Genomic DNA, 22,163 nt, shown 5'->3' with positions numbered 1-22,163 from the left:
ATAAATTCCTTATCTGTCTTCAATATGTTACAAACACAAAGTGTCTTCAAGAGCCCTGTGCCCATGTTACCACCACGGTAGTCAGGGACAGAATGGGGCCTGGTAGTTTACGTTAGCCGAATTTATTGGGTTCTTATATAGTGCAAGCCTGCTCTTTAATATTGAAAATATTACAAAATACATGTACATGTATATAGTGCTGAAGTCTGTGCAGCTCGTCTGTGTGAACCCCAGTTTATGTATATAAGGGTTAGCTGTCCTAATGTCCTGTATCCATTTCGTGTCAAATTCAGCATATTTAAATCAGCATTTTGTGAGGGTTAATGTCACTTTTTGTGCTCCATTCAAGTTTGTGGCCCCATGATAGAAAGAAATGTGTTCAACCATCTGCAAGTTTTCAGGTTGTACAGATTTTATTTCAGATTTCAGATGAGCTTGAATATCCTCAACCAACAACCAACGAAAATAAATCAATTTATTAATAAGCAAAGTGTAATGTCTGGGTGATTAAACCTGCTAATCAGTATCACAATTTCAATACTTCAAGTATACATGTATCTGTTTGTGTACAATGTATGTTATAACATGCCCGAGGCCTTAATACATGTACAGTGTATGTAAAACTGCAGGATCATAATTCATTTCTAGACTTAAAAGCAACCACTTTTTTCCTTTTACTGTCCTGTCATTTACAGTTATTTTCATCACAGTTATCAACAACTTCAAGTATTGGTTCAAATGATTCAACAAAAATGTGCCAAGGTTCTAATAAACATGAATATTCTAAAATGTTTACTTTTAATCTTCTAAAAATGTTTGCTTTACAATTTTAGAGTTTTCCTATTTATGTGAATACAGTTTTTTGAACAAACAGGACCTAGTGTATCATCAAAATATATTGTCTTAGTGTTACACTAATTTTCAGTTTTATAGCAGTTGTTTATTTTAGCCTGGACTTTCTGCAAAATTGGGAACTCCATATCAGCTTTTGATGTGAAAAAGGCCCAGACAAAAGGTTAACCTGAAGAAACCAAGCAATGCAAAAAACGGGCATTTTGTATCTGCCTGTAGTAGTCTGTGACTTCCCAAATTAATGAGTGAAAACTGCAGAATTGATGTTCAAAACTTTAACATAGAAACAAGGCAAAAATAGCAAAATCTGATTCCTCAACAATACATGTCATTGTCATGTGGTCTGAAAATGGAAGTTGGATAGCCCAAATAAAGTTGTAAAGATCCATCAGAACATCACAATTTCAAATTTGAAGAGAATTCTGACTCTTCCAGACATTTTACCCACAAGGATATAATTTCAAACTTTAAGCCTGGTTTAAGGTCATGAAAGTTTTCCATGCTGCTTTCAGGGCAAAAGGTGAAATGCTTATCAAGTTCCAACAACACAAAGCTAAATTCTTTATATACTGTAACAACATGCAGAACATAATACTGTGCGAGGCCATCATTTCTTCATGACTTGGATGACATCTTCGTGGCACATGACATGCTGCAGTCCGACTCTCTGGGGACTGTACTTCACACTAGTGCCCTGTAGAAACACACAGGACAACACTTCAGACTAGGGCGGCATACATTTTCGTAACATCAGGTACAGGTACAGATACAGAGGTTTAGGTCCAGGTCCAGGTCACGCGCGTCACATGTTCTACTGAAATTCTTCAATAATGACAGAAACATATGAATAAAGTGTTGACAATTTGTCCTGTATCTTCCAAAGAACATCAAATATAACCATGGATAATGTAACTAAGTTTCCTATCTCACTTCTCACTACTTCTCAGTCACCTTCTTAGTGACCCACACTTACTGAACTTGGGAGTCGTCATAAGTTGTGTAAATCTCTTTATTTTAACGCTGGATGTTCATTTTCCTGGCAGGCCTCCTTGTGTGTAGTTATCAAGTATGAATTTTTTGTTCCGGTCCAAAAAACCGGTCCACCGACGTTTCGGTTTTATCGGACCGGACCGATACTATTTTTACAGTTCGTACTGGTCCATCTGGACCGGTACGCAGCCCTACTTCAGACACACCTCAAGCCAAGCAGTCCAGCACCAAGGTTGGCTAAGGTTTGGGAGCAGACTGACCAGATTTTGGCCATGCCCGTCTTTCTATACAAATAAATTTGAATTAAATTTTACTGCCAACCATGCCCTAAGGCCACATTAATTCAATTTCTTGGTTCTCTGATTTTTTCAGAAAAATATGAAGCGACAGAGCGAAAGAAATAAAACAGGTCTAGGCGTTCTATTATAGGCCCAAATGCTAGGATAGGAGCCATGGAGTCAACACAAAAGGCTGGGTTAATGTTTAAACAATGAATTCTGACTTTTAATCAAATATTGCATTGATAGATGGAATAATTGTAACAACTACAAAGAAAAGGACTTTCCTCAACTGTTGGGGGCAAAAGAAGTGCATTTTTTTAGTTAATTCAGAACCAGAATCTTTTTTTTTTCAATTCAAACAAAAAAAATGATCAGAAGAGAATCCGAGAACCAACAAATGAAATTGGTGTGGCTTAAACCATGCTTGAAACTCCCGTCCACACCTGTATATTTTTTTTATTATATCTGTTTGGGGAGTTCAGCTGGTGTTTCGGAGGCCATATTAGGCTAAATGTCTCAATGGAAACACGTACTATTAGGCTTCATGACAACACTTCAAACACACCTTACAGAAACACAGGCTTCATGACAACACTCGGACTCAACTACACACATAGTTGCGACAACAATGTCTTTGATATTTACCAAGGTTGGAAATACTTTTTTCTGCATACCTGCACTTGTGAGTAACATTAAAAATTACCTGCACTAGACAAATTTTACCTGCACCCCTCAGACTCTGAGAAGTATGGATCATACTAAGGACCAGTACATGGACCAGTGCAGGTTAGGTGCAGGTAGACATCAAAAATACCTGCACAGCTCCAATTTTACCTGCACTAACCTGCATATACCCAGTACATGGACCAGTGCAGGTTAGGTGCAGGAAGACATCAGAAATACCTGCACAGCTCCAATTTTACCTGCACTAACCTGCATATACCCAGTACATGGACCAGTGCAGGTTAGGTGCAGGTAGACATCAGAAATACCTGCACAGCTCCAATTTTACCTGCACTAAAGTACCTTCATTTATATGCACCCAGTATTTCGAGCCCTGTTTACTGATACATACACATGTACAGATGATGTTACACTCAAAACTTAGTGTGCTAAAAGAGAAACTTGACTCACCCACACAAGTGCATATTTGAACTGAGACTTCAGCTGTCTGTGTATGGAGTGACACTGTAAGAAATAAGGCATATTATGTCAGTTAACCTGTTACACCAACAATGCTGGGCTCCACAAGTCACTTTTAGATATATATACCATCTTAATAAAAGACACCTTGTTGAACAACATTGATGATTTGAAAGTTTACTTGAATGAAAAAGCCCAAATATGAACAATTTGTGTGTTGTTTACAATTGCTGGGACAGAATTAGATTTGGGTGGCCCTGGATTGTATGTATTCCAATTTAAAGCAGTGAAGATTGGAAGTGAGTGGGTGGAGATTCTGTTTCCATTGTTTGACAGGGTTGTTACCCTTCATGCCCTGCTGGGCATGTAGGGTGTGCCAGGAATGTGTACCATGTAAACACAGTATGAAACACAAATCATAATGTAAATTGGGAGTGAGATATGTCAAACAATGAGTAATAATCCATTCTATGATGCCTCACTCACTCACTCACTCACTCACTCACTCACTCACTCACTCACTCACTCACTCACTCACTCACTCACTCACTCACTAACATAGCACAGTCAGCCATTGGGGCAGCATGCTTACATGTAACACTAGTAATAATGTTTCTGACACTGCCTCCTTAACACTGCCTCCTTTCACTAATAATGATTATAAGAAACTTCATTGCATGTTCATTAACTGGGGGGGGGGGGATAAATGCACAAACTGCATAGGACTGCCTGTCTGCCTGACTCCTGACCATGATTGAGGGAATTCAGCTAGTGTTTGGGAGGCCCCCTGTGTACAATGTATGTGTGACAATTGCTTAAGACTTTTAAGTCTTAAAAGTTGTGATCCAAAACTGAATTCTCACCACATGCTCCACAGAGCAGCTTCTCCTCATGATGATGCCATCACCAAAGTCTGGGGGACCTGAGGACACATCCAACAGGAGAAATGTCATGCAGAAAAACACAATTTTGTTACTTGTGGCATTACTACATTTCTGAACCAAAAATTGGAATATTTAAATTGAAAGAATCTCCATGTGATTGTAATTCACTTCCACTTTTCAACATATTTCTGCAATCATGTCACATTTATGACATTTGTGGTTGGTACTAAATCAGCCCACACAAGACACACTCAGTTTGTGGTACCACCACAAAATAGCAGAATGTAAACAAACATGGCTGACAGCTGTGTTTCCAGCTTTTAAACATGCTGGTTAAGGCATCCTGCATGGCACTTATTTTCAATGGTGTTGCATTGATTCAACTTAATTTGAAAAGAAATGATAGGAGAACCTTAGGCTAGCACTTTTTGTATCATGGTCCTAAATTACTTCTAGTTTCACATACTGCAACTTTTGGTATTGTCCTAATGTTACATAAAGCACTGCTGCTTTAACACTAATAACAGTTTATAAACCCAGAGTTCATTCTGAAGTCTGGATGTTACATGTACTTACATCCCCTTCTCTTGGTGTAGACAATGATGAGTGCCAGGTGTTCCCACATCTTCTCCAGCAGGTAGTCCAGATTCAGCTTCATCTCACAGCTGCAACACAAACATGCCAACATGTTTCAACACAATCATGAAAGTTCATCTGTGTTGGTAGTTACATGTTTTAAGTTAAAACTTTTGGTCCAACACAAAAAAAGTTCTCTCACCTAGAGCTTTCGACCAGTCTACTAACTTGGAAGACCAGAGTGACTGGTCGAAAGCTCTTGGTGAGAAAACTTTTTTTGTGTTGGACCAAAAGTTTTGACTTTAAACATGTTTCAAGACAAACAAGTCAATATGACCACATACCAGCATGTACCTAAGTGTTATGCCAACAATTCACTACGGTAACCTTAAATAGTGAAACTCTTGGTTTATTGTATTTTATTATGTATTGTCCATTGAGGATATGTTGGAGCATATGACTGATCTGACCATGTACAGATCTTAAGTAAGCCTAGTTGTGTAAGTTATGATTATGATTATGATAGAGAGAACAGAATATAATGAATCTTGCAATTCAGCCTCCTGGCTGCAAAATAGTTTCAACCAATAAACCAGCCATATATATATTTACTAATTTCTGTATCCGTATGATTCTGTTGGTTTTATACTAACATTACATTATAAACTAACATGTATATTTCAAGTCTAAATCGCAGAAGGAGTAAATCTGATGCAGTACAACAGCTACTATTCAGCTACTATTGCTATGTACGGCAGTGGCTGTTTAAAACTCTTTTTAATGTTTTTTCATGAGCTCAAAAGCTGTTCTGCACTTAAAAATTATGACCATAGGTCATACATGTTCATAAGAAAAGGCACAAAACTGGAAGTTCTGTTGTAGTACTTAAACAAGCATTCAGGTGGCTCAAAATGTGTAAGTTGTTTGGTAGTCATAACAATCCATTTGTAATGTGCTTTTTTTTTAACTTGGTCAGCTTGTGTACGATCTCACTGACTCGTTGCTTGCTAGCAACGTAGGCTGCTTTCCTGTGTTCGTAGGTGCGGGGTCCGTTTACTTACTCTTACCTCTCTAATAAACGTACCGGGACGTTTATTTTTTTTCGCCTTGAAATCCGCCCGGTACGTTCTTATTTTAGACGGTACGTTTATTTTTTTTCAGAATCCAAAAAAGTTCCGGGCAAAAAAGTATGTAACAGCAGAGTTAAAATGTCACGAAAAGCACATGTCTGGACGTAAGAAGGAAGTTCCTGGTACAAATAATACATTTAAGTCTTTTTGTAGTAACTTGTTGCGGTATTCTAGCGGGAACTTTTCATGTTTTGTTAGTTCTGCCAGTACGCAAGAAGATCCGACAAGACCGGGGGTGGCCGCTCCGGGGTTGAACGTCCTTGAATAAACTAACTCTCGTGTGCCTTTTTTTGTTGCCCCGAACATCCACCCGGTACGATCTCATTTTGGACGGTGCATATAATAATTTTTCAAAATCGGGGCATAGTTAACAGCATTGAAAGTACATGCCCTCTTGGAGAAAACATTTTTTCTGGGTGCAAGTTTTTGGAAAGCCACGATGCCCGGACACAGCCGCCCAAAGTAGCGGCCACTTTGCAACATGTCAAATATGCATGGGCAGAACTTTACTGACACCAAACGTACGGCAGATTTACTGAGTCATCGTACTTGTACTTATGTAGGGAAAAGATCACCTCTTTTTTTGAAAAAGGTAAGTAATATTTTGGAACACGTAGCAGGTCGGAGATATGAGCTAGCGTTACTAGAAATAATTTGGGGGGAGGAACATGTGCTTGCACATTACGTGTTTCAAGTATTCCTTTTTCCAATGAAAATATGAAAACAATACCAGACAACAGTGTATTTTAGCACAATAAATAGTATTTCTCACAAGAATTCCAAAATCCTACCACAGAAATGACAATTCAAGCTGGAAATAGTCCGTTCTGACTGGAGCACGTAAGGAGTGCAAGTGAACACTTGAAAACTTCCCACGATCATTTGGAAGAGCCTACTTTGAGTATGGGGAAGCTATGATTTTTAAATGTGAATAAAACTCTTTCTTAAAAAATCAAATATGGATGTTACATTATGGAACAGTTGAATAATAAGTAAAAAGGTGTTGACATGACAAAACTTGCAATCTATTCATATCAAGTACACATCAAAATGTTTTAAAATGTTATTGTCCCCCTACTAGAGAATGAACCATTCTTCCAAGAACTTGTGGCCCCGCCTCCCATCATTTGCATACTAACACAAACTTCAAAGCTTGCTACATTTTGTAAGTGAAACCTGAGACCCTTGAGATTGTGGCAGTGTTTCAAATTGTTGCTATTCTCGTGTGAACTTTGTGTGTGACTTGTGGATTGTGACAATTGTTTGAGAACTGATTGAAGTTTTTTTAAAGGTATAAAAATGAAATACCATTCAAAATCTAACATTATATTCTATATTTGATTCTTTTCCCTATGGCTTTTTACACATTACTGCAAATTTGTATAGAGCATGTATTTAGCATATTGTTAATTTTTGTTCAACTTCAAACTCTATTCATGTAATTTTTCTTAACCTTAAAAAATCAAGGACTCGTATTCCAAAACTTGATAGCATTGTTCCTGCTCAATGCATGCATGCAATGCAATGATCAACAACAAATTGTGTGAACTCAGAGTCAGATCTCAAGTTAGAATGTAGATGGATAATGTCATTAGACTGCACGACATATACAAAGGCATGTACTTCTCATTAACCTGTAAGAATGCAGGCTGATAATTTGGTAATTTTCCAGGGGTATGTTTATTCTGGGGGGGGGGATATTTATTAGGTTTTGAAGATTTCTTGGGAGTACTTTTATTCCGGGGGTACCCCGGTATGTTTATTTGGGACCTGTGTTTGCAAGTTTGCAAGGGACACATACATGATGTACACCGTGAGAACACATTTTAGTAGCATAAACATTGCTTACACATTTCAATTTAAAATTTTCCGGGGGGTACTTTTATTCCAGGGGGTACTTTTATTACATTTTAAAGATTTGTCCGGGGGGTACTTTTATTCCAGGGGGTACTTTTATTCGAGAGGTGAGAGTACGGCCCTGTATCAGGCGGTTCTTGTACCACGAGGGAATGTTCTGCGGCTTCCCCATGGTATGGTTCCACCGAAAGATCTCGATGGAAGGTCTTAGGGCCTCTGTCACTGGCATGCTCAGGGTATCCCTTAGCAGGTTGGCCGAGCTTCTATGGAGGGTGCCGGCTATGTCGTAAAGCACCGGGATGGGCTCCGTGAACGTGTGGGCCCATTTGGAGGCGTCTTGCAGATCTGCTTCGGCTCTGCCCACAGGCGGGTAGTCGCCGTAGAGCCCCATGGTCTCTCTCATATACTGAAGCACAGGGCCTTTGGTCGATGTGACCCATGGGTACCCTCTTGGTGTTGCTGGTACCTCCATGTGCTTCACCCCACTGGCGTCTTTGAGGTATAGTGCGACGGCCATGGGGAGCTCTTGAGAGTCTAGGGTGCGGTGGGCTTGCTCCATCCATCCCGGGACGTTGTGGAGGAGCGACACCCTTGTCTAGGACCGCAACTCAGCCAGTTTTCGACCCTCTGCCAGCATTGCGGTCGGTTTGTCTGTCGCAGCTCTTGCCGGCATTCTCTTCCTGTGTCTGCCTCCTTCTGCGAGGTGGATCTCATGGATCGCAATCCTCCCTGCTGAAGGGACCCAGAGCCAGCCCTTCGCCTTTTGCGCACCTACACTGACTGCCATCTTCGGGCCGGTGTCCCCGGCCCATTGGAAGAGGCGGTCCGCCCGGTCGTCATCATCGTGTGGGTCTACTGACTGAGTCAGTTCTCCCTTCGCGATGTCTCTGGCGATTAGCTCAACCTGACGCCGCTTTGCTGCGAACTTGTCGGCGGTGAAGTGTTCCACCACCGCAATCTCCAGTATCGCCACCCCCCTAGTGGTGCGCACAACGACGTCCGCCCTTTTGTTGAGATGGGGGTAGGGCTTCTCCCTCTCCACTTGGAAGCCCTTGACCTTGCAGACCTTTGCCAAGCTATCGCAGACAGCATGGTGGCGTTTGATTTGGAGCGTGTTCGTAGCAATGCAGCCTGCTGCATAGTGGGCTGGCGTTGGTTTATGCAGTATGCCAGACTCGGCTGCGCACGGGTCACAGACCGAAGCTGTCACCTTGAAGGTGGCCTGGTGTATGTCAAGTAGTGTGCGTAGTCCAGTGGTTAGCGATCCTGCCTCTGGGCTAAGAGGTTGGGAGTTCGAATCCCGGCTGATGTCGCTCACCCGACATGTACGCTACTGTTTAGGGTTGCAGTCCTTCGGACGGGACATTAACCGTGGTCCACTGTTCATTGTGCTTGTCGAGAAGAGCTAGGGGAATTTCCCCGGTACAATGAACCTGTAAATACTGTACATAGCGTCTGTCTTCTCTGTGACGACCAGTGGAAGAGTAGCTCTTCTATGAGCTAAACTGGTTCAAGATCACTTTCACTATCACTTTATGTAGCGGGAGTACTTCCTTCTGCCCCATGACCACACGTCCCTCAGTGTTGTCGGGTTGATGAGCTTCCCGATTGCTACATACCCTTCAAGCGTGTCTGCAATCAGCGGGGCGGCTGGGACATGTTCCTTTATGTGTTCCCCTGTCAGGTGTCTCTGACTCATCCTTGTCATGTATGACCGGAGTCTCATCAGGGTCTGGAAGGCATTGGTCACTTCGCCCTTTTGTGACCTTGTCGCCCCGCCTTCCGTGAGGACATACCCGTCTCCCACCTTGTACATGCCTATGTCCATATCGCACATTGCCCCCAGCATGTGCAATAGCCAAGGTTGTTCTCCCTTGGTGGCTCTCCCCTCCTTCTTCACCAGGTGTCCCCCTTTTGTGCTTGTCATCTTAATTCCCAGCACTTTGCTACCCGGCTCCTTCTCCAGACCACTGCCGAGGTAGTCGTCCAGTTGCGCCTTCAGGATCTCCCTGGTGTACTTTGCAAGGGGAGGGGTTGGTCCCTTGTTGGTGGTAGGGGTGCCTAGTAGGCAAGCACATCTGTCCACCAGTGCTCTTCTGTATGTGGAGTGGATGGACGGTAGGCCTAAGTCTGTGACGAGGGAGGTAGAGGAAGCCGTCCGACATTCTCAATGGTACCCCTGCCCACGATTTGATCCCTTCCTTTAGGAGTTTGTCAACTTTCTCCAACTCCTTCACACGCACATTGACCACCCTCAGAGGGTAGATCAGCCTTGGCACTACGTATGTTGTCACATAATCCAACTTTTGTGGGAATGTCAACCCATACAACTGTTCCCCAGGCTGGAGCGGTCTCAGACCTGCCTCCATGGTCTGGTCAAGTGGGACCTTTGGCGCAAGCCACCCTGACACTCGTAATTTGGCATAGTTGCGAGGCCTGTTTACCGTCATGCCCAGGTATGTTACCGGGCGCGCGTCATCTGGGCTGGCACACCGGATGTTCTTGCCCCCGATCTGCACTGGTGGCGATGGCGTAAGCAGTATCTGCTCATGCCCAAACTTATACACCATTAGGACAATCTTGTCGGGGCTTAGGGTGAGGTTCAGAGCTGTGAACCTTTCCTCCACCCATCCGGCCATCTCCATGATGCCAGCCCGTGAGCCACTTGTTAGCCCTACGTCATCGGCAAAGTCTAGGTGGGCAAGCCTAACTTGTCTCCCTCGTAGCACTATGCCATGCCTCGTCATTAGGGATTGGGGGGTCCCCTGGAGGGCAATATTGAAGAGGAGAGCGAAGACTATTGTCGCCCTGAGGCAGGCCCACCATGCGGTCCATCTCTTCTTCAGACGCCATCTCTCCCCTCGCTTGACGGAGAAGGATCTTGCCCCTCCGTGCCCTTTCTACTATTACCCTCACCATGTTGTTCGCTAGGCCATACATGGCTAGGCATTCCAAGAGGGCTTCGTGTCATATTGAGCCAAATACATTTGATATGTCCAGAAATAGGACATAGATTTCGCCTCTACGGTCTCTTGCCTCTTGCAACGCCGCCACGAGCGTGTACAGCAGGGTGGATATGTCCCCCCCAGGCCTGAACGCCTGTTGCCACGGGGATAGCATGTTTTGTGCCATCAGCCATTGAATCCAGTATTTCTGCACTATGTGTGCAAATACTTTCCATGCCGCCTCTTGTAACTCAACCGGGCGCCAGCTCGAGATGAGCTCAGCCGGTTTCTCCGTCGACTTTAGCAGGAGTGTAATCTCAGAGTCACCGAACCCATCAGGGATGTCGCCCGTGCTGAGGACCTTCTTATAGAGGTCGCTCAATGCCTGGAACATTGGCTTTCCTCCTTTCAGGTCTTTGTCGGAGATCTTCGTCGGCCCTGGTGCCGTGCCCTTCTTGGCCCTCTCTCGGACCGCCGCCTCAACCATGTCCGCATCTACAACGAGGTCGGCTTGATGGGCCTTTTGGGGGTTCAGGAGGTCCTTCGCCTCCGTGACCATGTCCTTCAGCCTCTCCTTCCGCCTGGGCGTGCTGACCGGTGGAACATTGTATTTCCGCCGGTATTTCTCCCTTCGGGTTACTCTTGGTGAGGGTGATAACTTCACCCATATCCCACATGTATTTTGATTTTGTTTGCTCCTCATTTTGACATTCTAACAATAACCTTGACAATAAAAAGAAACTACAGGCATAGGGCTCACCTTATTACAACAGAGTATGGCTGGTGGGCGATTCTGTCCACTTCTTCTATAGATATTTGATCAATCTTGTTGTAGACCTGGAAGAAAACCACCACATTGTTGCCAAAATATAAAAATTAATGTAGATCAGGTAAGTAAATGACTCTTTTTTTTTTTACGAAACCAAGGGTTTTAATCAGCCGACATTTCGGTGACCGTCTGTCACCTTCCTCAGGGCAAATCTGACTGGTTCACATTGCATTGCAGCACAGGTGTCAGATGGTCACCGAAACGCCAACTAAATATAACACTTGGTTGTGTGAAAAGAGCCTCTTGATTCAGTGACTTATTCATGGATAGATCAGTTAGTGGTTGGACTTAAATATAAAGGAATAAAAAGGAAATACATACATGTGAACAGAGAAGCACACACTGTGTGGGTATCATTAATAAAAATCATGAAACTTGAGTTCCATGACTAGATATGCCCTGATTAGCATAAATTGTGTTTAACAATGTTCACCTTCCAACCGCAGCATGTACATACAAGTGTATTATGCAAATTGAGGATTCAATTGAATAATTTGTTATAATATATCATTCTGTTGATGTTCCAATTGTTCTCGGTTTACACATGTAACATATGTGAACAGTCCTATTATGAACAGTCCAACATACCAGAAATATCACGAGATCCATTCATGTCTATTTCGAAAATTTCAAGATAACATGGGTTAAGACTACAATATTTTGTCTTAATTTTAATTTAATTAGATATTGCTTTAAAAAGCAATATTACACTCTATCTAGCAACCTGTGTTGATTATGTAACAGTCCTCATTGCAAAACCAACCAAATTTTGTTAAACTGCTTCAGAAATTGTCTGACTGAGCATACTTCAGACTTAAAAATGACTTTGCTGGAAATTTGCATAAAGTGGTACATTGTATATCACAGTGCCATGCTTCAAAGTACAAAAAAAATGTAATCACTTTCACGCAGAAGCAAAAGATGCTGACATTATGCATTGCTAGCACAAGTAAGGATTAAGTACTGAAGTTTGACAAAATTTCATGACAAAGCTGCTAGAAGGATGCAGAGAAGCCTGTAGCTGAGCATGAGAACAAATGTGAACTTTTCTGACTCAGTACAGACTGTCTTGCAACTGTAGTACTGCTTACGCCAAAAAGCAGTTACACAAGCAACTGGATATGATTTTGGAAACGGTCAGACGTTTCAACTAGTATCCACTAGCTTTTCTCAGTGACTGAGAGACCAGAGGAGAAATGCAGGTTTATAAGCACAAACCATTGATTGATATGCAAATAAAGTGAAGACGATTTTTTGGAAGTCAAAAAGGGGACAAAAGTCAGACAAGTCAAGACAAGATCATGCAAACTAGTCAGAAAGCTCCTGCATTTCTCCTCTGGTCTCTCAGTTACTGACGAAAGCTAGTGGATACTAGCTGAAACGTCTGACCGTTTCTAAAATCATATCCAGTATCTTGAGTAACAGTAATTGCTTTTTGGTGTATCGTATTACCTGGAAGTCTAACCTTCTTCGATGTAGTACTGCTTCATTGTCAGTTTGTCACTCATGATCAAAGTACTACATACTAATGTACTGAACCACAACCAGGACTTACATAGAGGCATGGGAGGTAGACTCTGTTGCCACAGATGACATCAATAAACTCATCAGCAGTGCAGTCTTCTCGAAACAGCACCTCACAATTAAAAATCTCTGTGGGACTGTTAAGGGAACTGTGTACATTGAACATGTAATTCGATATCTTTTACAGGAATACTAGTAGTTCACTATGAATCTTGACTTATTTTCAAATTTTATATTTGCTTCATTTCAATACTTGGGGCAAGTTATGTGGTGGACATTAATCAAGAAGATCATACTGTGAGCAATGTTGCCTTTACTAAAATTGCTCTCAAAGCTGGAAGAGCTGGGATACATAAAAACATGCCTGCTGGGTGTAATGTACAATTTAGTTTGTTCCTCACAAGGAAAAGCAGGACTTGAATTACATTATTTGGTAAAGGCCGACAAGTGCACATAAGAAAAAAATGCACAATATTTTGCCAGCACAACATAAAGCTTAGCATGTTAGCAGGTAGAATGTTAGCACAGATTCTAACTACTGTATAATACAAACTGTATAAACATAAAAGTTCACTTCTCAGTGCGTGCTGTCTAGGCCCGTAAGGAGCAGTTGATAGATGCATTTCCATGTAACATTTTTTTACCTTTGAATACATTTACTGGATATTTCTATCGGCTGCAATAGTCTCCTCTCCAATTTTATGTGCACAAAGGTGTGCATTCACGGGGTAATTTGAGCCTTAGGCCACACCAATTTAATTTGTTGCTCCTCGGATCGCCCTGTCCATTATTTTCCACTTAGCAAAGAAAAGAAAAAAAATTTGTTCTAAATTACATTTGTAACTGCAATGCTCAATGAAAGACATATTTTGTTTCCAACGGTTAAGTTTTTTAATGTAACAATGCAATTTTGTTTCATTAAAAGATTAAAATCTATTGTTTTTAATTATAAACTAGCCTGGTGTGTTCACTTCATGGCTCATATTGTAACATTTCCGGCTATCATGGGATGCCTTGGCCTGTTTTTTTGCCCTGTCGCTCCTGATTTTTTCTACAAAAATCTGAGACACAACAAATTAAATTGGTGTGGCCTTAAAAGCCTTGCGTGTGGAAGGGTAAACATGTAAGGATACTGTACTCATGTAGAATCATCTGTACCAGCTTCTCACTACAGTGTGTGAGGGGGCACATGGAGTTAAAGGAAACCCCTCCTCCTTTCTTCAACTGGAAATAACAAACAGTATTGTTATATAATGTCTTTTTACATTGTTACACCAAACTTCTGTTTCATATTCTCCTGTCTCTGAGTTAGGCCTAGGGAAAAAATGTTGTGTTTCCTGCGTCATCTTTTTTTTCTTTCTTTTTTTGTTAGACTTTGGTGATCTCTAGTGATCCAACTTATACAATACAGTTTAACAAAGGCCCAATTTACACGTGCATCGTTTATATGTGTTGGGCGTAATGATGCGCGCCGCGCGTCTGTGCCGGAGGTTGTTTACATGCTAAAAAATCTGTTGCACAAAACGCGCAGTGCAGCGCCGCGCGCACGCTCGCGTCGTTTTACGCCCAACACATATAAACGATGCATGTGTAAACCGGGCCAAAGTAGAACTTGCATAAGGATACTTGATTGTATGTTTCATCACTCAGGTGACAGATCATGGCACTGGAAATTGTCAATCAGCTCAAAACATTTATGTCCCTTGCAGGGATTCATAAAAAAAAGGTAGGGTTGGCAGTTTTTTCTAGGGTCAGTCGGGAAACAGGAAACACAAGTTAATATTTTTTTCCTAAGCCTTATTTATCACCCAGTCACAAAGAGTACCGTATTTCTTCTTACATGTACGCATCACTGATTCGGGGCCAACCACAGACTTGATCAAAAGATCTGAAACATTCAGAATAACTACATCCACAGCCTTTCAGTGTCTCACCAGCAAGTACCTCTGGTAAATATCTGTATCTGTGTCTGTATTGATATAGCCGGTATAACCGCCCTTCGGCGTAACACACCAGCTTCACAGGCACACGGCGCGGTGGCAGCTAGCTATATCACACCGAATGACTTGTTACACTCAATCTTTGCCAATTTGATTGAAGGAGTTGTTTAAAGCTTTCTAGTGATGATGCCCCAACTGTGCTTGGTGGCAACGAGTTCCAGTCTACGATAGTTCTGGGGAAATACGAGTTTTTGAATACCTCAATTCTTGGTTGATAACTCTGATATTTGAAGGCATGACTGTTTCTTGTTCTTTTCTGGGCTGGTATCAGATACTTAGTGGTTGGTACATCCACCAGTTTATTTTCTACATCATGCACAGTCTGGATATTCTACGTCTGTCTTCCAGCGACCCCCAATGTAGGTTTCTTTTCATTTCCGTTACACTAGCATCCCTTTGATAGTTGTTTGTGCAGAATCTTGCAGCTTGCAAATAGGCATGACTGTTTGTAGAATTTCTCTCCAAATAAATGCCCTGCAGTTTACTACATGTATGTGCATACATTGTACGTAGTATTTCTATTTTAGAACCTGGAGCACCTGCATTTGACATCAAAAGTTTAAAAAAAACACAATTAGACAATTAGAGGAAATACGGTATGTCAAAAAGTAATGGCAACATGTTTTTGACATGACATTAATATTAATTCAACACAATGGCTGATCACTTTTCAAAACATTTACTGGTATATCGACAGGACAGGTATAGGAGCAACAACACTATTCATGATCATCAATTTAGTACACAGCAAGAAATAAAAACATGAATCAGATGGATGGATGAATAAACAAGGCCTCTACCATTGTTCATATATGTTCATATATACATGATGTACATGTATGTTACTCCATTATGTTCAAACAATGTAAATTAATTTATCCTGTCAAAATACCTTGAAATAAATGTTTGGTCTCTTCTTGTTCAACCTGATGCCAACACTCTCTAGTTCCTTTTCCAGTAGTGACCTGAACAAGACAAATAATAATGTTAACCCCCTCAATAACTAATCAGGGAACCCCACAGCAGTATAATCTAATGTTGGATACTACTACATGGATTGGATACTACTGCTACTACTACTACTACTACTACATTTGTACTACTACTACTACTAATACTACTACATTTCGTACTTCATAGTATACGTTACATGTATCAAAGTCCTACATGTATTATGTACAAAACAAGAATTTCATCATTAATGTATAAATTAACTTCTCAGTTGCTTAAGTTGCATTTGATTGTGTAGATTTGTCTAAGCTACTTACATGCCAAAAATCATGAAAATGCTCTTTTCTTGAGTTAACTTTCGGCTTCGAAAGATTTCACTCCCTGTAGTTCCAAAACAAGCTGATAGGGAACCAAAGCCACATTCTGACATGAAAAACTATCTGAGCCACCAACAAATTCAAGACCATAGCATGTCCAGGACAAAAGATACAAGAACTAGAACTTCTGGTGCAGTACCGTCAGTCACTAGAAGGCCTTTCACCTTTGTCCATTTCCCCAGAGCCAGTCCCAGTAGCCTGTACTGGACATACTAGTAATTGTAGTGAAGTGACTTGGACCGGTGCAATAGCTCAATTGGTAGAGTGCTCGCTTTGTAACCGGGAGGTCGTGAGTTCAAACCCCGGCCGGTCATACCAAAGACTTTAAAAATGGTACACACTTCTTTCTCTGCTTAGCACTCAGCACATATGAGAAAGAGTGTGGGAAGGTCAAACACACAGCACTGCCAGCGGACCAGCCCCCTGCTGTAGTGCCTTGCACAACTGTGTGTCGCCCAAGGGCTACAGAATTGGATATGGGCACCACCCCTATGCTCTGCAATAGAGTGGAACAGACTTGGCAGGAAACGTACCTTTGTACATCACCCTTCATGGCATCCAACATGATGATGACCAGATCAGCTGTACGAGCCACTGCTATGACCTGTCGACCCCGGCCTTTACCTACATGTAGAACACAAAATGTAACATACAACACTGCTGAGGCTCACAATTCTCACACATCATCATCAGCTGTAGGTCATGTCATACAATAAGGATTGATACCACACACCGAGGTGTATGCATTGTCAAGACTTAAAGGTCTATAATTTAGTATAAATCAGACAAAATTAATGCTCTTTCCAAAATCCCTCCAGCTGACAGTATTGTTAAAGCTTCAAATCATTCAGGCATGAGAAAATCATTCAGGCATCAGAAATATTGACCTTTGTGGACATCTAGCTTGGACATCCTGTGACAATTTAAACAACAAACCACAACATCATACTCATTGGCCCTTCATTTCTTTCAGCAGTGCATGTAAGCTTAGTGGTGTAAATGATGAAAACCTACCCTGGGAGGCACCTTCAATGATTCCTGGCAGATCTAGAAGCTGAATGTTGGCACCATTATACTGTGGAAAAAGAGAGTGTTACTTGAGATGCTAGACATAATTATGCAAATAAGGATTCTAATTTGCATAATTAATGAGGAAATATATAAATCTGCCGGGTTCCATGATAGGCCAAGTCAATGTAAGGCCATGTTGATTTGATTATATGGATGACATCTGTGCACACATGAATTTTTGTCCGTTTCCAAAAAACAAAAGACTTAGTTTAATTTCAACCATACGGTAAATTGTACAAAATGAGCGAATATATGTCGTGCGTTGCAAAAAAAGTATTGGAAAACGATACTAATGCTGAAATCAACTCGGGAAAAGAAGAAAATGTGAAGAAATTCGGAGGTATATGTACCTTAGGATTTAATAGTCACTGATTGAAAGAATTGTCTTACTGAACGTGAAAAAATGAAAATGAAGATTCTATAACTATTATTCGCCATACCAATACTCACATACTGTTTAGTCACTAATGTTCAACCTTTACATGTATGACCACGTAGATTTCATAATAAAGAATAAGTGGTAACTGCCAGGAATCTCAAACTTGAACATTTGGGAGTTAAATGAAGATAAATCATTTAACATAAATTATTTTAAAAATTCAGCTCATTTGTATAATTTATGAGTTAATGCTAGAATGGCCTTCTTTGTTAAGATAAAACTTATTAGGTAGAGAAGATGATATATTTTATGATACAATTCATTATATAATTCTGGCAAATGAGGATCTTATTTGCATTACAATGAGAAACATTATTGATCAGTGGTATGGTAAACATAATTTGGCAAAGTATAAGATTCTGGAACTCTAGTTCTACCATGGAGTTGATCAACTGAGTAAATCATTCTCTGACCCAAGTCATCCATATTACATTGAAAAAGCTTCAATGGTTTACAATGAGAAAATGTACCTGTATGACTCCTGGGATACATGTCAGGGTGGTGAACTCGTAGGAGGCTGACTCACTGTGTGTGGCTGTCAGAGTGTTGAGCAGAGTAGACTGGAAGGGAATGGAAATAAAGTTTTACATGGCTCTACATTTGAACCTATATCACACTGGGTAAGATCCACACTCTTCATAGCCTGGGTACCATCCGGACTTTCGCTCCGCAACGCTCGAAAGAATAGAGCGTTGCAGAGCGAAAATCCGGATGGTACCCAGGCTATACTCTTCACTCTTTTCAATTAGTGCTGTGAGTTCTTTAACATGCTTGAGGTGTTCATGTTGTTAACTTCTAACATGGGACCTCTGCTTTATGTCCCATCTCAGAAGACATCTGTAAGTGTAACCAAAGCTAGGTACTCAAGGAAATGGGTGTAAAGTACGTTTCCCAAGGGTACAGCTTTGGGGTCTGCCGGGGATTTGAACCTTTAGATTCCAAGTCATCAACATGAACCACAAGACCAGGATCCCACCTGTTGAACATGTGTGTCAACTTTACAGAAGAATCTCAAAAAGTTGGTGAGTTTATTGTCTTGTATTGGAATTAAGTATAAATGATATTACTTTATTCCAACTTCCTATATTAAATGGAGGTCCTATCAAAGCAAACAAACAAACAAACAAACTTACTTTACCAACTGATGGAAAACCAATCAGAGCCACCCTGGCATCACCAGATTTCATTACATCAAAACCTTCTCCCTGAAAAATAAAACATTAAATACACCAATGTTATAGTTGGACATGTTGATCTCATGAGGATGTTTCCCATTGAAACATGAAGGTTATGCTTAAATATACTTCTCATGTGAAGTATAATTGAGGGTTAATGACCAGCCTGTCAGAAGGCCTGGTCATTTCCTTTAAATACTGATTGAATCACCGAGTGAGCGCAGCGATTCCAAGCCCTGGTCATGAACTATGGGAAGCAGACTGTCATTGGAGGACTGTTCCTGTCCATGTCTGTGTTGTGTGGAGAACGTCAGGCTTGTAGCACAGCAGTTCATTAGCATTATCTTTCAATTACAATCAAGGTTCATTCACATGCAGTCCTCCAATATTGGGAAAAGAATGTTGCCATGCAAACAGAACAAAAACACAGTAAAATCTGATACCTGGTGCTCTGTAACTTATGATTCTGGATCACCTCTAAAAATGTACTATATAATTTATTTGCCACCGACTGCTGTATTTTAATGCTTTAGCAAAAACGCTGTAATATTTAAGAAGCTTGCCTTAATCTGAGCACATTTATTAGTTTATATTCTAAAAGTGTAACATTACATTTATTTACTGCCCACTTCTTTATTTCTAGTCCTTAAATTGGCATGACCTGCATTTGTAAGCAGCAGGTCTAAATACACCTGCAGTCTCAGGTAAGGCCATGCCGACTTAATTTTATGGATGACATCCTCTGAAGACCCCAAACTAGTGCGCGTGGGCGAATAAAAAAAAATTCCGGCCAAAAATAAAAATGCTAATAAATCACAGGAATACAGAGCTGGTATTGTGGATTTGCGGCAGTACTTAGTGACGTATACGACAAGCCAGCACATGTGGCTTTTTGCGGAATTTACGAATCTGCACTGCACTCTGAATTCTTGAGTCGTAGAGCTTCGGTAACCTGGGTGCCCGGCTCCGTATTGTCACTAACTACCATGGACTACCCAGGCCTAGAGCCAGGCCAGAGCCTTGGTGGACGTGATCTTTTTTTTTTTTTTTGATAACAGGCAAAAATCAATGCGCGCGCGGACGTCATCCAAAAAATTAAGTCATTATGGCCTAAGATACATATACATATGAGTATGTCTTACTTTTGCTCCAGCCTTTGTTGTTGGTTCCAACAACTGTTGTCGGTACTTCGCTAATTTTGCTTTCAGTAGACCGAGATGATACTCTGTAGCTGTAGGATAGAATACCGGTAAAGGGAACAGAAAATTGTGAATTTCATATATCACAGATATTACAAATAATCATACATTTGAATGCCAATATGCAACAAGCCTTGGTGATATCTTTTCAGCCAACACCTTAAAGTTTCTAGGTTCCAAAATTTTTACGTAACATTTTAAAACTCTCTCAAAGTAACATGTTACATATGTAACAAAAAAGTAACATCATTTAATAACAGTTACATCAATCATGTATATCTTGGTGAAACCAGATACCTTTGTTCTTTTGAGTCCTGGCAATCTCCCGCTCAATTTCAGCTATTTTCTCCAGAATACCCATGTCTGTAACACACAGCAGTCAAAGTCATTATTACATGTAATATAGGAAAAAAATGATGAGATTTTGGTTACAACAATTCATCAACCCATATAATCTTCCGAACTTGCAAGCAAAATTGGTCACTGTAGTTCTAAAAACACCACTAGGAGGACCAATTCTAAAACAGATCGACCAATGGCTATTTTTCAACCAAAAACCATGCCCCTAGCATGTCCAGAACACGAGATATCAGACCACAAACTTCTGCTGCAGTATCAAGAAAAGCCACCAGGGGGTCCAAAAAATCTGCTAGTCATAATTTCTTCCATACTAGTAGGTCAATTACCAACTTCCAAACAGAAAACTTATAAATGCTACCAAAAACATAAGCTTCCAGACGAACAGTCCTGGACCAGGGGTCGACTAGGGGCTCAAAGGGGCGACTTCACAGCAGCAGAAGGGGGTGAAACAGCTGGGCTGGGGAGGGGGGTGGGGAGTGTGATTGGGAGGGGGAGGGCGTTACACAGACAGACGGCCCAGGAGAAGGGGGAGGGTGTGAAGTTCCCAGGGCAGCAGTAGAGAGATAGCAGGAATACACATGCATCATACTATCATACCGGTGTATCATACCCTCAGGTTTCAGAGTCATACGGGGCCAAAATTGGTTCACAGAAAATATTTACGGCTATTGCATGTGATCGAGCAGATTCCCTTACTCTACTACTACACACCTGTAAAAGTTGGCGACGACTAACTATCTCCAAAGCTCACACACGCAGTTCCCTGAACTGAAAGTGCAGTTACTAGCACAGGCGCAGGCTGACACGCTAGTCACTCGCTACAGCTGGTAGTGATTACCGCCGTGTCTGTGAGCAGTCACAAATATGGTAATTAGGTGTATGGTAATTCGGGCTTTTCATATGATGTCACTTGCACCACGATTTAGAGACGGCTATTTCAAGGATGGACAAGGGGGTTGCGCTTTGGCCATTTTTTCAAGTTCGCCGTGCATGGAATCATTTCCACAATAAAAATATGATATGCTCGTCAAGTTTTTCATTCATCAAAACATAATATTAAACCATGGAGTTAGAAACTGACAACCCGCACTCGTCACTTTCTCTCTTCACTTTCTAAGCTTGGTCTCCGTTTGTATGGCAGTCGTCCGAAAAATTAATGTCCGAAGTTACAGCACCTTTCGTTATTCTACATTTCAGCACCTTGGCCATATCAAGTAATTTTTATAGCCAGCTCTTTATACATTTGTAGATGACATTAGCCCGCATTGATTTTCGCCTGATTTTGGAAAAAAAGAAAGTTTGTTGCCACGACAGTAGTCAACATGCCAAAACCAAAAATGGGCAGAAGATGTCTGTTGCCATGCCGGAACGTGGCAGATAAATATGATAAATATCTTGTCTAATGTTTTGCCTCTTAATTTGATGCAGTAATGTATTTCATCCCTGAAATGTTCCCACTGAAACAAAATCATTTGTACAAATTTCAAAACTTTTATTTTTCAGTGATAAATAGATGTTGTAATCATGAGTTGGCAGTCAACTTAGCACAACATATGGGTCCATTTCTTGTTTATGAGGGT

General features: G+C 41.2%; 1 protein-coding gene across 2 annotated transcripts; it reads right to left on the bottom strand.

The window, feature by feature from the left end:
• Positions 1–161: 161 nt before the first annotated feature.
• On the bottom strand, positions 162–21,461 carry LOC109461890 (developmentally-regulated GTP-binding protein 2-like). 2 transcript variants are annotated; one of them, XM_019758373.1, is made up of 15 exons: positions 21,295–21,461; positions 20,521–20,586; positions 20,167–20,255; positions 18,983–19,054; positions 18,320–18,409; positions 17,354–17,414; positions 16,873–16,963; positions 15,904–15,976; positions 14,145–14,235; positions 13,043–13,140; positions 11,419–11,495; positions 4,727–4,815; positions 4,130–4,188; positions 3,258–3,311; positions 162–1,546 (listed from the first exon to the last, which is right to left on the bottom strand). In XM_019758373.1, the coding sequence occupies exons 2-15, from the start codon at positions 20,582–20,584 to the stop codon at positions 1,460–1,462; spliced, it is 1,095 nt and encodes a 364-aa protein (XP_019613932.1). In that variant the 5' UTR covers positions 20,585–20,586; positions 21,295–21,461; the 3' UTR covers positions 162–1,459. The 2 variants fall into 2 exon arrangements, with proteins under 2 accessions (XP_019613932.1, XP_019613924.1); XM_019758365.1 differs by lacking the exon at positions 21,295–21,461 and adding an exon at positions 21,194–21,239.
• Between the last annotated feature and the right edge of the window lie 702 nt (positions 21,462–22,163).

The sequence above is a fragment of the Branchiostoma belcheri genome, unplaced genomic scaffold, assembly GCF_001625305.1.
Source record: "Branchiostoma belcheri isolate BF01 breed outbred unplaced genomic scaffold, Haploidv18h27 scaffold112, whole genome shotgun sequence".
In the NCBI taxonomy this organism is placed as follows: domain Eukaryota; kingdom Metazoa; phylum Chordata; class Leptocardii; order Amphioxiformes; family Branchiostomatidae; genus Branchiostoma; species Branchiostoma belcheri.
This window is presented reverse-complemented; position numbering and strand designations above follow the sequence as displayed.

Bases quoted from the DNA above. Each gene is read 5' to 3' on its own strand.
- LOC109461890 (XM_019758365.1), bottom strand. The intron at 15,977-16,872 runs GTACGTTTCCTG...TGTCTTGTTCAG, and splicing joins ATGAAGGGTGATGTACAAAG to GTCACTACTGGAAAAGGAAC. The intron at 4,816-11,418 runs GTGAGCCCTATG...TTTGTGTTGCAG, and splicing joins CCATACTCTGTTGTAATAAG to CTGTGAGATGAAGCTGAATC.